This window comes from Rissa tridactyla, chromosome 1, assembly GCF_028500815.1.
Source record: "Rissa tridactyla isolate bRisTri1 chromosome 1, bRisTri1.patW.cur.20221130, whole genome shotgun sequence".
Lineage (NCBI taxonomy): Eukaryota > Metazoa > Chordata > Aves > Charadriiformes > Laridae > Rissa > Rissa tridactyla.
In genome coordinates this window covers 30,089,570-30,113,304 of record NC_071466.1, presented here as the reverse complement: position 1 = coordinate 30,113,304, position 23,735 = coordinate 30,089,570, and the positions used below count along the sequence as shown (strand labels likewise).

General features: G+C 40.1%; 1 protein-coding gene across 2 annotated transcripts in view; it reads left to right on the top strand.

The window, feature by feature from the left end:
* The window catches only part of TRPC4 (transient receptor potential cation channel subfamily C member 4), a 158,795-nt gene that overhangs the window by 97,286 nt on the left and 37,774 nt on the right, over nt 1–23,735 (top strand). For both annotated transcript variants that reach the window (XM_054188031.1, XM_054188032.1), the window contains one exon: nt 16,180–16,516. In XM_054188031.1, coding sequence (XP_054044006.1) covers nt 16,180–16,516 — 337 coding nt within the window. The remainder of the gene's footprint in view (nt 1–16,179; nt 16,517–23,735) is intronic.

Sequence of the window (23,735 nt, the reverse complement as noted above, 5' to 3'; positions counted from 1 at the left end):
CTAGTCAGCACTCATGTGCCCACATCTGTTTACTGCATCCAACTGTGGGTCCCTCAATGCAGAAGATGCATGGATAAACCAGAACGAGTTCAGTGGAGGGCCATTGAGATGGTGGGGAGCTGGAGCACGTGCCCTCTGAGGAGGAACTGAGGGAGCAAGGCCAGTTCAGCCTGAGCCTGACTTCAGGGGGAACCAACATCACCCCCCGGTGGCTACAGGGAGGTCATCGAGGATATAGAGCCAGGCTCTTCACAGTGGTTCATGGTGGAAGGACAATACACAATAGGCATTAGTTGCAAGAGGAAAATTTTGGACTGTATATAAAGAAAAAAAAAAAGCTTTCCCCATAAGGACAGTTAGGCAATGGAACAGGTTTCCTAGACAGATTGTGCTGTCTCCATCCTTGGACATTTTGAAGACTTAACCAAATAAAACCCTGAGCAACCCAGTCTGATCTCACAAGTGACCCTGGTTTGAGAGGAGGTTGGTCCTGAATTATCCTATGATCCTATGATCCAGCCTGAATTATCCTATGATCCTATGATTTTGATGAACTGAGGAGCCATATGCATTGTAGCCAACATTCTTGGAAGTCTCTGTGAAGCCATCATCAAGCACACAGAGGATAACAGATACTTGCCTCTCTCTTCTTCTGTGGTATTAAGAAATCTGACCACGTTAGTCTTTGTCATACCTTTTTGCTGGTATATGCCCTGTCATTTTAGCTGAAAGCATAACAAGAGGAACATTTCTGTATCTCCTTAACCCTTAACAAACACCCTTAACGTTGTTGTTGTTAATACTATTGTAGCGATATTTACTATATATAAGTAGCTTTACATATAGTTCAACAAGTTTGAAATAACAAAGTAATATGAATTTTCAGATGATTAAGGAAGGAAAGGGGTAGATCAGTATAAAATTACTTATTGCGTCAGAAGATAGAAGATTAAAATTTTCAGTTTACAATTTTTTTTTTTCCCCAGGAATGAAACACAAATACGTAATATTAGAAGTAAAAGTAGTAATAACAACAATAAAAATTTAAAACAATGGAATATTTAGCAATTTTATACTATTCTTCCTCTACCGATTTTTCAACAAATATGATGCTTCTACATCAAAACATTTAGGCAAAAATTATTATCTTGTAAGTTTCAAAAGGAAAATTAAGGCAAAGAAGTTCCCTTCTTTTCTGCTTCCTTTCCTTCACAAATGCAAGTAATGTAAATTGACCGTAGTCTTAATACTGCCAACGTAAATATTCTGTCAATACAAACATAAATATTATTCTCTCAGCCTTGGGTCCTTTGGCTTCTATTCACCCTCAGTTTCCGTGGAAAAATGGGGTTTTGTAACAGGTCCAGCAAGTTCAGTACTTCAGAAGAACATTTCCCTGCAGCCGTAGTGAGATATATCTGCCATCAATCCTTCTTTTCAAAACAGAAGGTGAGTTTTTGCCTTTGTAAGCTGTCAAGGTTAGAGAATTAAGGGTTTGCTGTGTCACATCCCTTGTTGAGGTTTCTAAAATTCCCCACAAAAAAACTACTGATGTTAGATTATCTTTGAAGTTCTGAAATGAAGCACTGAGGGAGCTCGTAGTTAAAACTTGAGTGCTGCTGCTGTTTCCCCACGCAATTACAATGTAATTTAGTTGACGTTATAGTGCCGTTACCACATATGGATTGTTTTGGCTGCCATCCTATCTGCATCTCACTGGAGGGTTTGGATGCTGAAGAAATCACAGTTTTGTGGTGGTGATGGAGGATGGAGACAGGAGCACTACAGCTTCTGTCAGGGTTGGAGCTGACTGGCACGGAGTAGGTGGCAGTAAAGAATAGAGAGGAACAAGGGTCTCACCACCATCACTTCAGCAAGGTGGTATTTCAGGAGTAAATTTGAAAGGAGTGTTTGGTAAAGAAGAGGTATCGCCTCCCTGTTTACAGTATTTGATGGTATTAGCGTGAGACCTTTACAGCTGCAGGCTGGATATTTTGGAGAAAAAGAGATACTGAACATGACTCCAGCTCAGGAGGCATCACCCAGCCTGCCTGTGGGTTAAGGCAGAAGTCCTCCAGCTGGCTGATTTCATTAAAGCCTGTATGGTATGCATCGGTGCAGGGGATGGGAAAGGTGCATGTGCAATCTAAATTATATTTCACATAAGAAATTCAGTGTTTTTGCAGGCTTGCATCGGATTTTTGCTCTATATTCACTTATACAATACGTTTCTTTATTCTTAATTATAACGTATGTCTGATTCTCGAATAAATTTCAGTTTAGGGAATCATGACTTCATGCATATGATCAGGATACATCTGCTTAACACCACAGAAGAGTGCAAAGGAAGCAGAAGAAAATATTCACAGAATGATAGAATCATAGAATCATTTAGGTTGGAAAAGACCCTTGGGATCATCGAGTCCAACCATCATCTCCACTCTACAAAGTTCTCCCTTACACCATATCCCCTAACACCACATCTAAACGACTCTTAAACACATGCAGGGATGGTGACTCCACCACCTCCCTGGGCAGCCTATTCCAGTGTCGAGTACCAGTGAGCCTATTCCTTCAGAGTACCAGTGAGCTGTCTTTCACAAGGATTAAAGAGCAGCTCTTTCTTAGAAATGTACCTTTTCTGACTCGCTGGAGCAGAAGCTAGGGCATGCACATCATGCAGGCAGTGACAATGGCCTGTGGAGTGTATTTCTCTGTCAGGGAACTAATTGTGATTTGTCGAGGAGGAATGTAGCCTCAAACTTTAAGGACTGAAATACAACCTTTGCTTATATCTTTCCACATATGCCTCTTCCACCTCTAGCTTTTTGCAAATAGTCATTTTCCTCCACATTTTTAAATAAAATATATTCCTTTACCTGGAACTATAAGCCAATATGTTTTACTCCATCTCTGTAAGAAATACCCATGGAAGCTGGGCAAACAAGACCATCTCCTGCGTTACTCAGTTTCTAGGAGCATGCAATGAAACATCAGTTTAACACAGAAACGTATCACATAAATAGGTACACATTGCACAAGAAACTGGTCTTTGAGACTTTGTCCGTACCGCTGAATGAAAGCAGACTATAGCGTGACCCTAAGACCAAGTGCTACTAAGGGAGCAGAATACATGCAACCAGGCTGCAGCAAGCTGCAGATTTGCCTTGCATAGAGCTGTCTGGAGAGGTCAAAACTGGAATAAGGCAAGAGCAAATAGTGGGGATGACTGGGGTCCAGTGCTCACATTCAGTCAGTGTTTGATTTCTCAGTGTAGATGTAGACTGAACATCCATAGAAGTGATGCATATGTAAAAACTCAAGTAAAACAGGCTTTTTATTGGTTCCTTCATCGCTCTGGTTCTTCGCCAGAAAAGAAGCCAGCTGTGTTCAGACATCTCTGTGTACAAGAACAGTGAGAGTAGCTCCAGGTTTTCATTCGAGATACCACACTCTAATGTTTTGCCACAAATAGCAGAGCTTCATAAGGGGAAAAAACTACACAAGGTCTGTTGTTATTTCTCCAGGCTGGCAGATGCTGGGTACACAGAATTTCATTAACAGCTATTGTAGGTATCTTCCCATTATGGGAAAGCACAGTATTTCTTAGGTCTGTTCACAAGAGAAGGTCATTTTCTTCAACCACAACCTATTCTTAAGTGTAAAACACCTTTTGGAAAGCAAAGCTTTAGAGCAAGCAATTATACTCCTGCCAGTTCTTTCCAAGATTCGTGTTCTGTGTTTCAAGTGCAGAAGCTGCACCTGGTGGCTGTCAACCAGCCATTTAAGAGCAGTGCTCTTAAGGCAAAACTGGGAAGAAAGGTGAATTGCACAGATAAGGCAAAAACTGAAATAACATCGTCTCTGAAGACCAACCAGAAGGAATGTTGATGAAGGCTGCACTTGACTGATATAATTGATGCATCTGCTACAGAGTCACATGCATTTCTCCTGCAAGTGGTCGCAGAATAATGCTTACTGAGCGTCACTGCCAAAGACCTATCATTTCAGTTTAGTCTTTATGCAGGAACTGGGTGATTAATCTGATTTCTCAGCCTTTAACATTCTCAGATAAACAGACATCCAAGTTAAGCAAGAGGAACTTAAAGATGAAAAACATTAAAGTGCTTGAAGAGAAAGAAAAGCAGATTGAGTGACTATATACATTCTGTTCCTAAGCATTAATGAAACTACAAAGACAGACCTCCCTACAACATGTTAAGAGAGAACTTTCAAGAGAGAATAGGCAGTTTATTGCTTTATTTTGTTTGAATGCCTTTGTAATTAGTCTGTGTTTTTATTTTTCCCTCATCCCCCTAATTCTGTATACAGTCAGCCTTCAAATGAGTGTTATGCTTTCCAAAAACTGTATTCACACTGATTTTGGGGAACTTTGGCATCTTCAATTCCACACAAGCTTCACATAATAAACAGCCAGTTCTAAAGAAAATGGAAAACCTTGGAGTTCAACATGACTCTGTTGATGACTCTTTTATCACTTGGCTAGAACAGCATAAGCTTGGCGTAAAGAACAGTTCTGCTCATATCCATTTTTCACATCAGGATGCAGGATGGCACCTCATAAGGCTAAGCTAACAGAGAGAAACCTAAATTTGCCCATTGCTAATGTAAGTTGATCACCATTGTTTTTACAGAAAAAAAAATCAAATAACATGACAAAATGCCACTGCTCCAAGGAGGTTTCTCTTCACAGAAACCAGCAAAAAGCCTGAAAATGGAGGAAAGAAGGAACAAAAAATTTTGTAGTCAGGTTTCTTCCAAATAGCTCAATACCCTGCTCAAATCTGAATGGACGTTCAAAAAAGGAAAATGAAGCTAAGAATGTCCTCTACTTTGCTTTGACCTCTGCAATAAACTGCACAAACGAGGAGCAGGGCAGTCTCCAGTGATGCCAATAGAAATTCTCAGAAGAGCAAGCAATGCTCAAAGGAAGAACCTAGCTTTGCTAGTCCCTTTCCTACCCTTCCCTCACCCAGCTAATTTTTCTCTAATTAAACTGACATTGCATTCTGTGCTTCAGTTGCTTTCAACATATTTGCAGCTCCCTCATGAATTTTGAAAGGTTGATTTATTAATTTGTAACTTTTCCTTCTGGTGACATGGCAACTACAAACAGCAGACAAAATGGTACAATGAGCTGGATGCAAGGGAACTCATTGATTCTGTCATGTAGTGGGGATTGTAACTAACTTAAATCCTAACCCCTTCTGGCTGACCAGTTAATGCTTAGAAGCCTTACCAATACAGGACACAAAACCAGCTTCGGTGTAAGAAACATGCTACTGGTAATTACTGACTGGTTCAGAGGTGTTGTGCGTTTTTTTTTTCTATTCACAGCCCCTGGGGCCGACAACAGACTATTCTTTATGTAAGTGGCTATTTGTTTCCAAATCAGTTTGAATCTATAACATGACTTACATGAACTGTATGCTATGAGCAGTGCTGTTATTTTTACCTGTGTTCATATATGAAGTTTCTTAGAATATATATTGACTTTGGTCTTCTAAAAGGAACTCGGACTTTTGAGATTATAAACAAAATGTGTTTGTAATCTCATTTTATTCAGTGTTAGGATGAATTAGAGAGGGGGAATGTTCAGCCACTATTTCTATTCTATTATCAGTTAGTTTATTTTGTAGAATATTGGTTCAGAGAGCAAACTTTGTCTCGGAAGTATCTGAAGACTGCTTTGGGAATAATAGGATTGAAGTGATAAAGACCTAAGCAAATATTTTGACTATTATGTCTTTTTTTTCAACACATGAGGCACAAGTGTTTGGAACTGTTGAAATGGTTTTATGTATTGTTTGGCAATAATATCGTTCAATGATATGGGAGAGACAGGCTCTGCCTCTTTTCAAAGGGAATAACCGATGGTGAAAAAGATCTTAGTAATACCTTGCATTCCTAGAAAAGTAATTCAAACCTAAATAAAAAAATTCAAACCCGTAAACGCAATTACTATGGCTCTTGCTAAGAATTTTGTTGCCCTAGAAAACAGTGCTTGGCTTAATCCAGTAAGTATGTGGGATCATAAAAAATACTTGGTTGAAATATATCTCTCAAGATCATCTGGACTGACCTCCTGCTCAAATCTGGACTAACACGGAAGTTAAATCAGATTGCTAAGGAACTTGCCCAGCCAAGTTTTGAATATTTACGGGGATGGAGATTCTGCATCTTCCCTGGACAACCCATGCCAGTGCTTAACTACTCTCATAGGGAAGAATATTTTCCTTAGATCAAACCAGAATTTCCCGTGATGCAGCTTGCGACCATCCTCATCCTTACATTGTGCCCCTGAGAAAAGCCTGCTTCTGCCCATAACCTCCCTTTCATTTGTGTAAGACAGCGAGTCCCAAACATGATTCTTCTTTTTTTGAGGCTGAGCACACACAACTACTTTCTTCTCTCCCCGTACATCATGGGATCCAGCCCCATAACCTCTTGGAAGGGCACTGTAGGACTCGCTTCAGTTTGATGGTGTCTCTGCTGTAGTGGGGGACCCAAAACAGGACACTGCATTACAAACGTAGTCTCACAAGTACCAAAAAGAGGGGAATCTCTTTGACATGGTGGCTGTACTCTTGCTACTGTGTCCCAGGATATACTTTTGCACTGCTTGAGCCCAGTCATATTCAGCTTCTTTCTTACCAGTGTCCCAGATCTTTTCTGCAGAGCTACAGTGAATTCCAGCTTGTACTGTTGCAGAGAGTTATTCTGTCCCAAGTGCAGGACTTTGCATGTAAATATCACTCTTTTTTTTTTTTTTCTGTACATGGAAATACAGCAGCTAGGCGTGTAAAAATAGGGATCCAATATAATAGGAGTAAATTCATGTTACATTATCATTGCAGATGCTTATAGAGGGTATTTCTTCCCTAGGAAAAATGTTTTAAACTGTGGCGAGTCTAACACTTGCTCAGAATGGGAACCAGAACTATTTTACCAGCATCTGTTTTGAAATTTGGAGCTATTTTACACACTTAGCCCAAAGCCCAACAGCTGATTCATTTTTCTTTACCACTGGGAAGTCTAACAAGGCTATTCATGCATAGCTAGTTCCAAAGAACTGCTTTCTAGTTTGAGTTGCCATTGACTTTTCTAAACAATTAATCAGAATTAATGCAATTATAGATGTCTTGTATTATTTAATAGATATTTAATAGTTTTCTATATGCTGATTCATTTTACTGAGAAGGAGCAATGAATCAAATGAAGAACTTCTGCTTGTGTCAATGTGGCAAAAAGGAAATTTAAAATGTTTAAATTAAAAACTGCAATTTCATTGTTTATATAAAAAATATTCATTAATCTTTTTAAGGAAGCATTTCAGTCTTCATTTCTCTGTTTTGCCTTTTTTTTGTTTTCTTCCTCTTCATACATGAAGTTTAACAATAGGATAATTGCAATTAAAAAACCTGGCATTGTATCCTATTCTTGGTGGGAGCAGTGTAAACTCTGGATTTTATGATGAAGTTATCTATGCTGTGAATTTGTTTTGCTTACGGGGACCTGATCTGAAGCTGGTTGCCCTGATGATATAGAATCATAAAATCATTTAGCTTGGAAAATACCTTTAAGATCATGAAGTCCAGTCATAAACTTAACACTGCCAAGTCCACCACTAAACTATGTCCCTAAGCACCACGTCTACAGATCTTTTAAAAACCTCAAGGCATGGTGACTCAACCACTTCCCCGGGCAGTCTGTTCCAATCCTTGATAAGAATTTTTTCTTAATATGCAATCTAAACCTCCCTTGATGCAACTTGAGGCCATTTCTTCTTATCCTATCAGTTGTTACTTGGGAGAAGAGACCAACCCCCACCTCTCTACAACCTCCTTTCAGGTAACTGTAGAGGGCGATAAGGTCTCCCTTCAGCCTCCTTTTCTCCAGGCTAAACAACCAGATTTCTCTCAGCTGCTCCTCATAAGACTTGTGCTCTAGACCCTTCACCAGCTTCGTTGCCCTTCTTTGGATACACTCAAGTGCATGAATGTCTTTCTTGTAGTGAGGTGCCCAAAGCTGAACACAGTACTTGAGGTGAGGCCTCACCAGTGCCGAGCACAGAAGGACAATCACTTCCCTAGTCCTGCTGGCCACGCTATTTCTGATACTAGTCTGATGCTGTTGGCTGCCTTGGCCACCTGGGCACTCTGCCGTCTCATGTTCAGCTGGCTGTCAACCAATACCCCCAGGTCCTTTTTCAACCAGGCAGCTTTCCAGCCACTCTTCCCAAAGCCCGTAGCATTGCATCGGGTTGTTGTGGCTCAAGTGCAGGATCCGGCACTTGGCCTTGTTGAGTCTCAGAAAAAGCTGGCACAAGCTGATGTGCTCTGGTGCTCACATCCTGAGTGAGCTGGGTAGTTCCCTTAATGACAAAGCTGCAGACAGAGCTGGGGAAAAGTTGGCACGGTGGTTTGGGTCCAGCAAGAATCATGATTATAATGATGGTCTGCTCCAGTTGGACCAGACTTAGATGGGATGGTCATAAGAAGATTCCCAGCAACTGGCAGAGGAATCAGGGCTTCTGGCCTGAGGCAGAAAACAGATGGTATAACTATACCCAAAGGAGTCCAGAACATGATCCCTAGCTTTAGAAAGGAAAATGTAGTGCTGATCCAGTCAATAACATTAAAGCATTTAAATTGAAATTAAATGTTATTTGTCATAATGAACCAGTCCTCACAGAGCAAGTGCCAAAATCCACAAATATAATCTTTGGGGGAAGATATAGAAAAGAATATGCAGCGATGTTTCTAGAGGGAAAAATAATCTACCAAATTTAGGAATCTATTTAATGAGGTTGGGACTTGAATCTGTCATTAGTGCCATGCAAGTATACTTTTCACAACTAGTAGATGGAGAATTTTGACATCTACATTTGAAGTTAAAATAACTAGAAGAGCTTATGTTTTCACAAATATCTGGGAAAATGTGTAAAATACGAAAAGTAAAATGTTCTAGAGAAAGAAAAATAATCGGGCTTAATTCTTGTTGAACTGGAATACCATCATTGGAAAATGTGCGTGACAGAGCAGCAGACCTGAGAGCTAACAGTTGGCTGTATTGTCAGTACAAAACGGTACAACAGAGAATCTGGCCATGACTTTATAAAAAGTATCACTAAGAAGCTTTATGATAACCGTTTTCTTTTACGTTCTCCCCTCCAAAAAAGATCTTTAACTTTAATCTGTTAGAGAATAGTATCAGGGATAGTTTGTTGTGTTACAGCATAACTCGTGTGTAAATCAAAAAAGAAATCACTTTCCTTTGACAGCTTTCATTTCCAGATGACAAATCACATTCTTTTCCTGTTATGTATACTAAACCACCTCTTGATCTCAGAAGGAGAATTTAATTTGGACCTTAGTTTTTGTTAGACTGCTTTATAAGTGTAAAAATTAATGTTCTTTTATAAGCGGCTTTGGCGGTTTTTTTTAATATTTTTGTGTATTTCCTAATACAATGAAATAAATAGTTAGAGGTATTATTGTGCTATGGGCAAGAACTGACTTGACATATTATAATGTATTATTTATAAAAAAAAATATTTTAATAAAAATATTATTTCTATAAAGACAACATATAATTAATAGCATTAGATTATTTCTTCGTTATTTCTGTTGATGGAAGGGTATGTATTATAGCGAAACTAAAGATCAGATTTAATCAGCAGTGAAAATTAAATTCTGGCCTATGTGCGTGCTTGGGTATCACTAGAATCAGGCTCTGCTATTATTTATACCAGATTATTTCAGCTGGCACTGTGAGTAATTTCTGATTTTCACTAGTCTCAGGGAAGAGCCAATTCCCAGCATGACAACTAAGAGAATGAATACCAAAACATTTTCAGATGGGTTATGAAGGAGCTAAGATGTGCAACCAGGAATAATCATTACAGCAAAATCCCTCGCATAATTACAAAATGCTGGAAGCTATTGGAAGCCATTGTAATGTGAAAATATAAACTTGCTGATTGCTAATTATATGGAGACATTGTCAAAGTCGAATAACATAGAACATAATACTGACAGTACAAAAGATACTTTGAATACCTCAGAATGCAGTATCTCCAATTAAGGAAGAAAAAATATACTACAATGAAAATATTTTGGCATAGGCAATGCAGAATTGGCAAATTAATGTCACAGAGTGTTTCTATTTCTGCTAGTCATAAAATATTTGTTTAAAATTTTTTTTTTTTTTTTTTTTACCTCCCTGTTCAGCAGAGGATTTACATGTCAACATAGCTTTACTATGTGGTCATCCTAGATGTAATCCCATCCACTTATACAGGAAGTCTCTTATGGCTTGGAGCATGTGTATTTTCCACCCACTTCTACTATTGCTTTCTGAGTGAAGTCTTTATAATAGTTAGAGTCTAAATCTCTTTTCACGAGAGAATTTTGCCATGAAGACTTTTTTTTTCGTTACAGTAGAGAAGGGCTTTTTAGTGGATAAATCAAAAAGTTAAGTGTAATCAGCATTCAGGATCAATAATAAGATATGTTAATCACAGATAAACTCACTTGACCTGTATAACCGTATGTGACCTGTAAGTAATGTCTGAGACAGCCAATACAGGTGGCATTTACACTGTGAGTCCCAAGAAGTCCTCCCCATTCCGAGTTCCTGTATGTGCTCAAATACTTACTTATTACACATGAAGACAAGGTGAGAGTATACAACACCTTGCCCTCATTTCATCTGGAGGAAACAGGTCCACTGGACAAGAAGGTACATGCAGTGTGCAACAACAAGCTCCTCATCTCTGGGCAGCTGAGGAACAAGGCTGTAGGGTTCACCGTTGAGTATGCATTTCTTGCCATCAGGGTACACCAGCCGTTCCCATTCAAGAAGCTCCCACATTATTCAACTAATGTAACAAATAATGTAATATCACTATCAAACATATTTCACAGCATATGATGAAAATCTCTCAACCACAAAAATGGAGCAAGTAGTCAAATTTGTGAAAATTAATTTGGACATTTTTAATAATGTCATACAATTCCTTGATAAATGAAGCAGAAAAGCGTAACTATAAAATAAGTGTCAGCAAGAGATTTAAGGTAATTTTACAGTTGTCTGAAGAAGACGCTTTGGAGTGGTTCATAGTACATGTTATATGGCCAATGGAGCTCAGAACCATAAATAAAAGGCTGCAGTGAACAGACAGACATTTTTGTTGCTTCAGGACATTGTTAACTAACCTTGACGACAGTGCTGTTATATAAAAATGACAGCATGAAACCATATATCTGGACCTCTCAGAAATGCAGTATATCATCTGTAGGCACTGTGTTGTGGTATCTGGTGTAGACCTTTGCCTGAAGTACTAGAACTGCTTCCCTATACGTGCAGCTCTTAAAATCACAAAATCATAGAATCGTGAAATAGTTTGGGTCGGAAGGGACATTTAAAGGTCATCGAGTCCAACCGCCTTGCAATGAGCAGGGACATCTTCAACTAGATCAGGTTGCTCAGAGCCCCGTACAACCTGACCTTGAATGTTTCCAGGGATGGAGCATCTACCACCTCTCTGGGCAGCCTGTTCCAGTGTTTCACTATCCTCATTGTGAAATATTTCTTCCTTGTATCCAGTTTAAATCTACCCTCTTTTAGTTTAAAACCACTACCCCTTGTCCTATCGCAACAGGCCCTGCTAAAAAGTCCTTCCCCATCTTTCCTGTAGGCCCCCTTTAAGTACTGAAAGGCTGCAATAAGGTCTCCCTGGAGCCTTCTCTTCTCCAGGCTGAACAACCCCAACTGTCTCAGCCTGTCCTCATATGAGAGGTGTTCCATCCCTCTGATCATTTTTGTGGCCCTCCTTTGGACCCGTTCAAACTTGCCCATATTTTTCCTGTGCTGAGGGCTCCAGAGCTGGACTGGACATGCAGTACTCCCTGTGGGGTCTCATCAGAGCAGAGTAGAGGGGCAGAATCACCTCTGCCAACCTGCTGGCTGTGCTTCTTTTGATGCAGCCCGGGATACAGTTGGCTTTCTGGGCTGTGAGCGCACATTGTTGGCTCATGTCCATCTTTTCATCCATCAGTGCCCCAAGTCCTTCTCAGTGGGGCTGCTCTCAATCCCTTCATCCCTCAGCCTGCATTGATACCGGGGGTCACCCCAACCAAGATACAGGACCTTGCACTTTGCTTTGTTGAACCTCATGAGGTTCACACGGGCCCACTTCTGGAGCTTATCCAGGTCCTTCTGGATGGCATCCTGTCCCTCAGGTGTGTCAACTGCACTACTCAGCTTGGTGCACTTGATTCCACTGTCTGTGTCACTGATGAATATATTAAACAGTACTGGTCCCAATATGAACCCCTGAGGGACACCACTTGTTACGGATCTGGACGTTGAGCCATTGACCACTACACTCTGGATGCGACCATCCAACCAAATCCTCATCCACCAAACAGACCACCCACAAAATCATATCTCTCCACTTTGGAGAGAAGGATGTTGTGGGGAACCATGCCAAAGGCCTTACAGAAGTCCAGCAAGATGACACAGAATCATAGAATGGTTTGGGTTGGAAGGGACCTTAAAGATCATCTAGTTCCAACCCCCCTGCCATGGGCAGGGACACCTCCTACTAGACCAGGATGCTCAAAGCCTCATCCAGCCTGGTCTTGAATGCTTCCAGGGATGGGGCATCCACAGCTTCTCTGGGCAGCCTGTTCCAGTGCCATATCTGTAGCTCTTCCTTTCTTCACTGATGTAGTCACTTCATCGAAGGCCACTGGGTTGGTCAGGCAGGACTTGCCCTCAGTGAAGCCATGCTGGCTGTTTCGAATCACCTCCCTGTCCTCTGTGTGCCTTAGCATAGCTTCTAGGGGGATCTGTTCCATGATCTTCCCAGGCAGAGAGGTGAAGCTGACAGGTCAGTAGTTCCCAGAGCCTCCCGTTCTACCCTTTTTAAAAATGTGTGCAATGTTTCCTTTTTTCCAGTCACCAGGGACTTCACCCGATGTTGACATAAGTATTTTACCAAAATGCTGACATAGTATTTTATATAATTCTCCGTGCTACACTATTAGTTTCTTCTGATGTGTTTTATGTCTAGTAAGTAATTTTGAAATACATTATGGATGGCACTCCCCCTAACTCTAGCCACATCAAATGTATAGTCTATGTTAGTTTTCTCCTAAAATCAGAGGATCCAACCAGTGCTAAAACTGTCCTGTCACAGTCATAATTTGAAGAAAAGTATGAGAGATAATTTCTTTAAAAATTAAAATTAAAAAAATTGACTCTTCAGCATTTGGGATTTTCTCCACTTACTGAAAAACTTCCTGTGCCTCAGAAAGCAATTCTTGTCTTTAACGCATCATACTTTAGCAATACAGTCACAACACAACAAAATCCAATATGGGTATTAGGAGACAAGAAACAATTTTTCAAGCCTGCTCAGAAATACTTTCTATATTAACATTGAAAGTTTTGCATATTAATCTGTGTAAAGTTTAGAACTAAGCAGCCACTGCCCGCCCACTGTGGAGCACCATCCAGATGGTGCAGTTGGGCATCTCCTCATGGCGTGAGGTACCTCTGCATCAGTTCTAGTCTACCCAGCCTCAGGGCAGCCCAATACTTGGTGGATGTTGTAAAGACCAAACTTTTACTTACTTTCCTCTACATTACAGCAAGGGAAATTCATTCATTTTTAGCCATGCTGAGCAAGAAGTAGGCCCCCTATGTCTACCACCAGCCTTTGCTAGCCACTGGAATTTGTTCCTTCACCTGGGTCCCCAACACAATGAGGGCAGCCTACAGCTGTTGAGAACAGAGACACAGACAGGACTTAGGAACAGATTACTTTTAGGTGAGAGGGTATGTAATGGGAAGGATATGTAATGTAATATGAAGAAGGAGAAACACTCCAGGGAAAAAAAAGGAAAATACTTTACGTAGGAACTAGTCCACAAGTCATACTTTTTCACTAGTCAAGCAACGCACTAATCTGTACCTAGCCAAGGAAACTGAGGGGGAAAATCTTGTAGGTAGACCCCTGTTAAAAACTTGGCAAAAACATAACTCAGAAACCATCTGCTCTGACTCCACGCAGGGTCATTCCAGACATTTGTATCTTGAAACAACCACCCTGAAACCTTGAGTATGCATTTTTCCTAATGGAAAAGAACACTCTGTTACTCTTCTTTAAGGCTATTTTCAAGGTATGAGTAAATTTTCTTGTCTTTCACAACAGTCAGAGGCAGCTTCAGTGGTGGTGTCTGGTAGACGAATATGTCTCTGCTAAGGACACTGGCCTTTCATTAACATACACTAGGTCTGAGTTTGGCTCAGGTTAACATTTCTGACAAGATCCAGACATACATAGGAGATGCATGCTGACTCTCATTTCATTCCAAACTAAATAGTAATCCCAGTGATTTCGGAAACTGTTTTAAAAGTTACCTATTAATCATCCCCAAAGGGACTTGGCTCCTGTGGTTATATTATCAAAATAATGCAAAATCCCAAACTAGGTGCATTTGTTTAGAATTCAAATATAAAATTATTTGATGTAAATTAACAATTTTATTATTTAATAAGATAAAGAAGATTCTGCATAGCTTTATTATGTCTTCAGCTAACGATTTAATCCAGTGTATGTGTATATGCATGTGTGTAACTCTACTGGGTTTGCACGTCAAGGTTTTGGTAGTAGGGGGGCTGCAGGGGTGGCTTCTGTAAGAATCTGCTAGAAGCTTCCCAATGCCAGCTGACTCCAAGACGAACCCACCACTGGCCAAGGCCAAGCCCATCAGTGACATTTTTAAGAAGGGGGAAGAAAACACGTGCAACAGCAATTGGAGACAGAAAGAGGTGTGAGAATATGTGAGAGCAAAAACTCTGCACACACCAAGGTCAGTGAAGAAGGAGAGGGAGGAGGTGCTCCAGGCTCCGGACCAGAGTTTCCCCTGCAGCCTGTGGTGAAGACTATGGTGAGGCAGGCTGTCTCTCTGCAGCCCATGGAGGTCCACAGTAGAGCAGATATCCACCTGCAGCCTGTGCGGGACGCCACACTGGAGCAGGTGGATGCACCCAAAGGAGGCTGGGAAACCCATCCATCTGAGGAGGGGGAGTGATAGAGCAGCTTGGTGGGCTCCTGCCATCTAGCCATGGTCAAACCACCACAGTAAGATAAGGAAAATAAGTCTTCTCTTTTTTTTTTTCTTTCTATTTTTAAACAAAATGCAACAATTCTGGCTCTCTTTGATGCATATGTTGCTTCTATTCTACAGCTCATGACAAGTCTAGCATGCAGCTACTTTATGTCCCCTTTATAAAAGAAAGCATTAGGGAAAATAGGAACTAGCGATCAAATAAAAATGACATAAACCCATGGAATATACATAAAGCTTCTTTGAAAAGCTGTCTGAAAAATATTAAGTATTTACTGGGCTTGGGGATTTTTTTGGTGAAATTTAATTTTAAGGATCATATTTTAAAATCTGAAATCACATCATGGGGAACAAACAGACCATAAAACATTGTACAGGATAGGAATATATCCTGACAAGGATTAGTGAAGCACCGGGGAATGCTGGTGCTTAGTTCGTATTGTGCAAGCATTATGTAATGTATCTGTAGGAGTTTTGTCAGTATAAAAGCATGTAAGCCTGATTTTTAGAGAATTAGCAGGGAACATACTGAGAATAGTTTGTTCATGGCAATGGAAGTCAGTTTCACTGTTTACAGATCTCAGTCTTGCTTTTCACTTTCATAGTGACTTCCACCTTGCATTCTGTGAATTCTCCACTAATGTTGCTGGTTGAATAATGGAAGTACTTGTGAACTTATTTTTCAGTTTGAGGTACAACTGTTTTTTTCAGCGTTTGAGGTTCATGTGTTTTACAGTCTGTTGACTCTTTGTGTACTCAACTGACAGGGAAGTCAAGCTTTACTGTGAAAAGTGAATTTTGATGGCTTTGTAGTATACTTTTTGCATTGAAGGAAGGGCAGGCTGACCCAGCCCTGTCTTACTGGTATTATCAGTATGAGTAGGCGTGCACAGCTTATTTTAATTTTTTTTTTAATCTCTATCCAAAGGTTACTTGTTGTAACATACAAAGCATTGAAATAACTTTACAGAGGTAACAAGGAACTAACTGTCTTCCTTTCTTCTTCTCTCTATAGTTTGTTGCTCAGCCCAACTGCCAGCAGCTGCTCGCATCCCGCTGGTACGACGAGTTCCCCGGATGGAGGAGGCGACACTGGGCCGTGAAGATGTTGACATGTGTTGTGATAGGACTCCTTTTCCCGGTCTTCTCTGTGTGCTACCTAATAGCTCCCAAAAGCCCATTAGGGCTGTTCATCAGAAAGCCATTTATCAAATTTATCTGCCATACTGCATCCTACTTGACTTTTCTGTTCCTGCTGTTGCTTGCCTCTCAGCACATTGACAGGTCAGACTTGAACATGCAGGGACCACAACCAACCGTCGTCGAGTGGATGATATTACCGTGGGTCCTGGGTAAATGTATTACTAAAGAAAATATAGTGAAAAATGTTTTGACCCCTGTGGTTTTGGCAAGCCTTCCTGAGGCAGGAAGATATAATAGAGAGTTCTCTCATGAATTCTTGACCTGCCAAAACAGGCAAATGGTCCATCTTCTCCAATACCTAGCAAGAGTAGTAGACAACTTGGGAAGAGTTTAAAAATCCACAGTGGCACCACCTGATATATTACATTACGGGATAAAAAAAAAAGATATCGGGGGTTCCTTCCTGTTATTAAGCAGTGTCCTGAAACATACATATTGATATGCTTTTTAATATCTATTTCCTCCAGGTCAGAAATTGTTCTGATTCTTCTACGTGTCCATTTTTTTTCTTTGTTAGTCTACTTTTAAAAAAGGGTCCCTTTGCTACAATAATTATTTTTCATGTATTAGAATGAGGCACAATGTCATTTCTAGAGTGTTCTCACTAACCTTAGTTACCTAAAGTATGCTTCTTTCTAATATGACAGACCCACCTATTGCAAATAGTGCTGACCAGCATTTTCAAGTGAGTATTTTCATTAAAATACGCATGCAGAGTATTTTTATCTGTGCAAAACCCTTGAGAACTTGTCACTCAACTTCAAACAAAATATTTTATGTCAGAGGGAATAAGGAAATCCCCTAGCATTTTTAAAATGAGGGGAAAGACTCCCACTCTTTCCTGGTAGTTTAAAATAAAAATTTAAGTCCAGGATTATTGAAAGCCTACTTTGTGTGGGCCATGTCAGCCTTAAATGTCTTCCTGTGTGGTTGCCCAGTCCTATCGGATTAGGCTATTCTAGGTGCTCCTTACCTTCGCATGTCTCCCCTGCTAGATAGTATCTCTCTTGGTGTGCCATGGTGTCTCCCCTGTTTCTTATTTTAGGAAGTAGCACAAGTTGAACCAGAGCAGGCCAAATATATTTGGTCTGGACTGAAACGAAATTGTGGAAGGAGGGACTTAGTAGCCTTCACTGCAAGAATTTAAACTTTATATCTTCATTTAAATTGCCATCACATAGAAAAGTTCATGCACAAACTTTTCTGAAATGTTTTGGTGGTGTTTTGATACTGTTACCTCTCTCAGAGCGTCCCATTAAGATGCTGTTTTCCTACATTTTTGCAACTTTTTCCCAAACAGCTGGCTTTTTTTAGATCTACCAAACTGACAAGGCTTATAACATCATTGATCATATATAATTTACAATGCTGTGTTGAATTTCTAATACACTAATTGGCAATGCCTGGTACTCCAGAGAAGAATGAGTCAGTGTCTTTTCCTCTATATGTTCCTCAGTAGAGCCCTGCAGAAAGCAGGAGGCAGGGCTACATCTGGCTTTCACTTAAGCAAACAAGCATGCATGACTGAAAACCCTGTGTACACTTACTTGTTGGGAAGCTCTGAGAAGGACCTGCCTTCCACAGATTAATTGCTGTCTGAGATAATCCCATGATGGCACAGCGTAACACAGTCCTCACCACCAGCCTTCACTGTGAGGTGTATTGTCCTTCGCTGGGTAAATATTGCTACTAACATTCAAAAAAAAGCCAATATCTAGTGTTATTGGGGAGGAATGGATCAATCTGGCAGGCTGCTTAGGCTTTCTACAGACAAGTCAGACTAATGTCAGTGGGTGAGATTCACATTTAAATATAAAAAAAAAATTTCCTCCAGTAATTTTCCTCAGTTTTGTAGCATCAAGAAATAAGAAACCAATATAAAGCTCAATCGTTTTATACATTACTTCCTTGGAAATAAATGCTACAATGCTGGTGAGGAGCAGGGTGTTCTTCTGCGCTGCCCCGTGCCCAGAGGAGAGATTAGTGGCTTTTCTGTTCAGCCTTTCAAAACAGCAGGTTGTCAGTATCTATCCAGCTTTCCCAGTGTCCTGAGGCTGAAGGATAATAAGAACAAATGCATAGCTGACACATGGACCTTGACATGCCAAAGCGGGTTTTATCATTAACCTATCTTTTTAAAGAAAGAAATTTGAGCACAGAGAAAAAGGCACAATCTGAGAAGGGTAAGGTTTCAGTTAAAGGCAGTTCTAAAATTTTGATGGCCAAATCTTCTCCAGAAAATGTGCAGTGGGAAGAGGAAGAACCTCCATTGCCCTCAACCTCTGACACAATTGTTTTCTTAGGAAAGGGTTTAAGTAAGTCATCATACCAAAGCACTTGTTTGAAGAAGCCATTAACCCTGAGAAATATGACTATCAAGATGACTATCATTTCTAAAAGCAGTATTAATATTTGGAGGATCGACTCACGTGGTCAGATCATGCCAGTACTGCCTGTGCTGAATAAGGCCTTCCTCTGTGAGCAGTACAGGTCAAGTCAAGGGAACTGCTTGCTTAAACAAATATTCATGAGAATGAATAGAGATCAATAGTCAGATACCACGTCGTCAAATAGCTTGTGGCTAAATCTGGACTGTAATGTTCAGATAAACTGTGCCTTCCAAAATCTCTTGCATCTAAACCAATGTATTTTACACACTGATCTCTAGTGGCTTCCTGTAGTTCCGGTTTCACGTTTGCTGGGTTCAGCTTTCAGACTTTGGTTGCTGCAGTGCCGTAGCCCACCCAAGTAATAAGGCCTCAGATTCACCCATCATAATCTCAGGCAATTCATGAGGTACCTAAGTTCCCTCTATCATTGAAGGAGACATCTCCATAGGACACTTCAGCTCACAGCGTGTGATGAACATGTCTATTTCATCTTTTTTTTTTTTTTTTTTTAAGGAATGAATCCCAGCTGTTTACATATTCACATACATACAAACTGTAGTCTAGTCATCTTTTAATAAAATATATAGTTTTATTAAGTCCTTATCAATAAGCTAAGGTTCGTTTCCAGGCCACAATTTAGTCTGTCACCTCATCTCTTCAAACTATACAGTTATGCAGTATTCTTAAAAAGAGTAAATGCAACACTCTTGAGTTACACAAGGGAGCCTGAATCTGGGGTACATAGATATATCTTTGCATTTTTCTGGATGTAGATGAAAAATATTGAAGTCTGACACAAAACATGACCAAATAAAACCTTTTCCCAAAGCAAAGGTTATCCTGGAGCAGCTGCAGCATGTCCAAACTATTAACATTTTAAATAATAGAATTCTTTGTTTGTCTTTCTCTTAATTCAAATAGCTCTGCATGTAATTTGCATTTTAATAGCTACCTCCCTTAAAATGAAGAGAGGAAGAGGAGCTCTACTTTCCAGGTTTCTCATCAACATGAATTTCAGTATAAGTATACTCCATAGAATTTAGGAAGTTTCAATATTGTCCATAATGATCTAAGCTCTCCAACAATCAAACAGTAAATAACATTTACCTACTACTATGTGATAGAAGGATGAACGTGCATAATTAGCACATATTAAAAGTGTCACTAGAGTAGGAGGCTCAGAGGAGAAACCTGTATTGGGCTACATTTCCATGGAGACTATCGATTTTACATTTAAAAAGTCTCTTAGGGAAAGTTCTGCATTAATTTTGTCTTTTACATGATTAAATGATTATACAAGTGGTGTTACAGTATGTGGTGATTATCCATGGAACAGTAAGTCAGTATAACAAGGCTAATGTTATAGCTTTAAGAAGCAGTTGTGGAAAAATCTCTTGGTAAGAGTCAGAATGTCCTGTCCTTGCATTTAAACAAATGAGAAACAATCCTTTGCTAGTAAGGAAAATTATTTTTTCTTTCATATTATTAGTTGTTGATTCAGATCTCCCAAGCATGCCAGATACTTCACATTACAGAAGCATGAGCCTGTTTCCTATACTTGAGAATTCATCGCCACTGAAAAAGAAAAGGACAGGAAAAATAAGAACCCCATCTTATCAATAAAAATAAGGAAGAACAATATTTTCCATCATCAAATTCCCCATCCAGTTGCTAAATGGCCTCTGGGCATAATAACAGTAATGCAAAGGGAAAATAAGACACAGTTTTACCCTCTGTGTACCTTGCAGCAGCTCACGTAAGGGTCATATTGATCCCTGTAGACTTGCCATATCTGTTCTGCTCTAAACCCTAGCTTCAAACCTAACAGTGACCATCCTAAATGTCCTCGCAGTGGGCATTCTGCTCACTAGGGAATGCTGCAAAATTCATAAGAGAAAGCCAACAACCAGACAAACTTGATGCTTAGTAGATGTGGTTAAAAAGTTCCCTGTCAGTTATTCGGGGTGGCTGCAGCAAAAAGAACATTTTATAGGCAAATTTGTTTTGATGAGTTTTTTGCTCTATTATGGACATCTTTAAATGTTCATCGCAATTATGTTGTTCAGAATAGTGCCTGGAGCAGGAATGCAGCCTTACTGGATCTCTTTAGCAATCCGTTCCCCATCCTTTCTGTCAGTGGCTTATACTGTTGGAGTATGTGAATCTATAGAGAATGTGGATGTTTGGGAACTGGGCAAACTGCAAACATTTGTGGTCAGCAAACTGCTGGTGGAATGTACGGGAGTGTACAGTCTTGGCAGTATTTAGCACAATGTACATCCAAACCGATGGCACAGAAACACGCTTCAGATGAAGTGATCATAGAGGTGGCAAGTACACTGTGCATCATCTTCTAAAATTGGTCAAGAAAGCGTTGTGTAAAAAATTAAACAGTTAGTACAAATTGATGTTTCAGGAAAATAAGGACAGCAAGATGAAACAGTACATAAGCAGTAGTGACAAATAAAGTGCAGAAGAGGAATATAATCCCAGACAAAGCTGGAACACAACTTCAGTAAGAAAGAAGAATGATGCACATAATGACCACTCAAGGCCATTTAGTCCAAACTGCTGTTCAACATAGGCTAACTACAAAGATAGCTCAGATTGCTCAGTTCCTTGTCCAGTCAAATCTTGAATTTCTCCAGGGATGGATATTCCACCACCTTTCCCAGCAACCTGTGCATGTGTCTCACCACTGGTGAGCTTTTTTCCTGGTATAAGCTGTAATATCGCATGGCACAACGTGCAACCACTACCTCTTGTCCTTCCAATGCACACCTCTAGGACAAGTCTGGCTCCAGCTATTCATAAGCAGAAATTTCGTTAGTGGATGACAGCAGTAATATTCCCCCATTAGTGTCCTCTTCTCTAGGCTGAACAAACCCAGCTCCCTCAGCGTCTTCTTGTACATCATGTGGTCCATCCCCTAGTCACCTTGATGGACTTTCACTAGGTTCACTTCAGTCACTTAATACCTCTTTTTTTGTTGGGGATCCCAAAACTGGACCCAGTAATGAAATTCTTTATTTAAACATCAGGAGAGACACTTCTTGTCAGGACTGCCTGATTCATGCCTGAACAGGACCTTTTACTCAGTTACTTGTAGGTTTACCAGGTTTTAAATATTTAAGATTAACATTTTCTATGAAGATGATTTTATTTTATTCTTTCGTTGTATACTTTGGTGGTGTTGGCTGTTGTGTGTCTTTGTGTGCTTAAGATTTAATCTAGAATGGTGTCACTATTTCCAAAACTGAGGTCAAAGAAAAATGTCTTGTCTTGATTATGATAAAGTCAGGAGACTTTTTCTTTGGGAAAACATTTTCAATGTGCCATGACCTCCCGTAAATATGGCTAGCCATATGTAGTAGCCATATGTAGGTCTAGTGGAAGGTGTTCCTGCCCATAGCAGGGGGGTTGGAACTAGATGATCTTTAAGATCCCATCCAACCCAAACCATTCTATGATGCTATGATTTTGCTATTCTAGTAAAAATCTATCCTAAATCTGAAAATCCCTTGTAAATGTGTCTTCCATCTAAAATGGAGCTACAGACTGTTCTTTGGTTCCTGAATCCCATCCACAGTGTCCAAACAGCCATAATCAGTGGCTCCAAGTCACAGTGGCAGAGATGTGATCACTGGACAAGGATATCCCTGCACTTAGCAAAACTGGAAGCTTTTAATTTACCCTGTCTTCAAATCCTTTCCCTAAGCATTCAGGATCAGACACAGTTTAGGCTAGAAGGAACAGTGCTTTGCCTATCTTTAATGGCATTTTACAGTGTTTAAATAAGAGTACAAAAAATAAAGGGAGTTCTCTTCCTTAATGACTACTGCCTGAATGTTCATTTTAAATACACTTTTATTGGCTATGGAAAACTTTCCTCCCCCTGGCAATGCCTTATAGTTGCAAACAAGGACTCTGCTTTTACAAGATAATATAAAATAATCATATATAGACAAGTATTCAGTGCAATCAGATGTTTTCTTGCAATCAGAATATTTTGCTGATGGAAACAGGTTTTGGCAGGATCCTGAGCTACTCTTTGGATCAGTCCTGCTTTCAGTTGAGTACCATTTGCTTGCTCCTCTAGCATTCAGATGTTTCACATTTTAACATTACAATCACATAGCTTGAGGATAAAGAAAACAGAAAAGGCCTGCAGTGGTGTATGCGTAGCTTAGCTTGGATGCCTTTGCTTCCTGGTAGGGGCCCTTAGTAAGGGGGCTTAAGACACCTATTGGGTGTTTTGTCTTCTTTAATTCTCTCCTTAAGTTTCCCTTTCACCAATTTTTAGCAGGAGTGGTGAATGTGTCACCCCCACACCGTTATTCCTGCCCTAGCACTCTCCTGGAATAGAGGTTCAGGCTGAGAAAAGGCAGGTCTCCTCTTCCCTGTGCAAAAATTTTAGCCAAAAAGCTGCAGTGCTAAACATTCACACTACTCTTGGAAGGCATATTTTAAGCATTTCAAGAAAGGAAAATGTTTTGGACACTAAAACTCATCTTACATAGACATCTATCTGAAGCCCCAAGGTAGGCTTCTAAGAGCTGGTGAGACACAGTGTTTGAGACTCATTCCTCTTTCCAGTTCCTGCTGTTCCTCTTGTCCAGGCTGCCTTAGCACTCAGTATTCATAAGCTGTGGACTTCAGCTAGGTGCTTGAAACTCAAAGTGAACATAAAATGCAACTTATGGGAATTTAGGTCTCTTGCATGGTGAATTTTACTTTCAGTACTGTGTACTTAATTTAGACATTGAATTGCAGAATATTTCAGTGACTAAAGCCCTTCATGGGACTGGGCTCACAAGTATGAAGTTTAGATCCTCGGTATCGAGATGTTCAAATCCTTACATGCCTGTTAGTAGGAGAGACGAGGATGAGCAATTTCCTACATCCCTAATATCCACTTCGGGCCTCGCCTAGAGCTGCACATACGATGCTGAGCTGGTCTGTGCAGGACTCTGAGAGC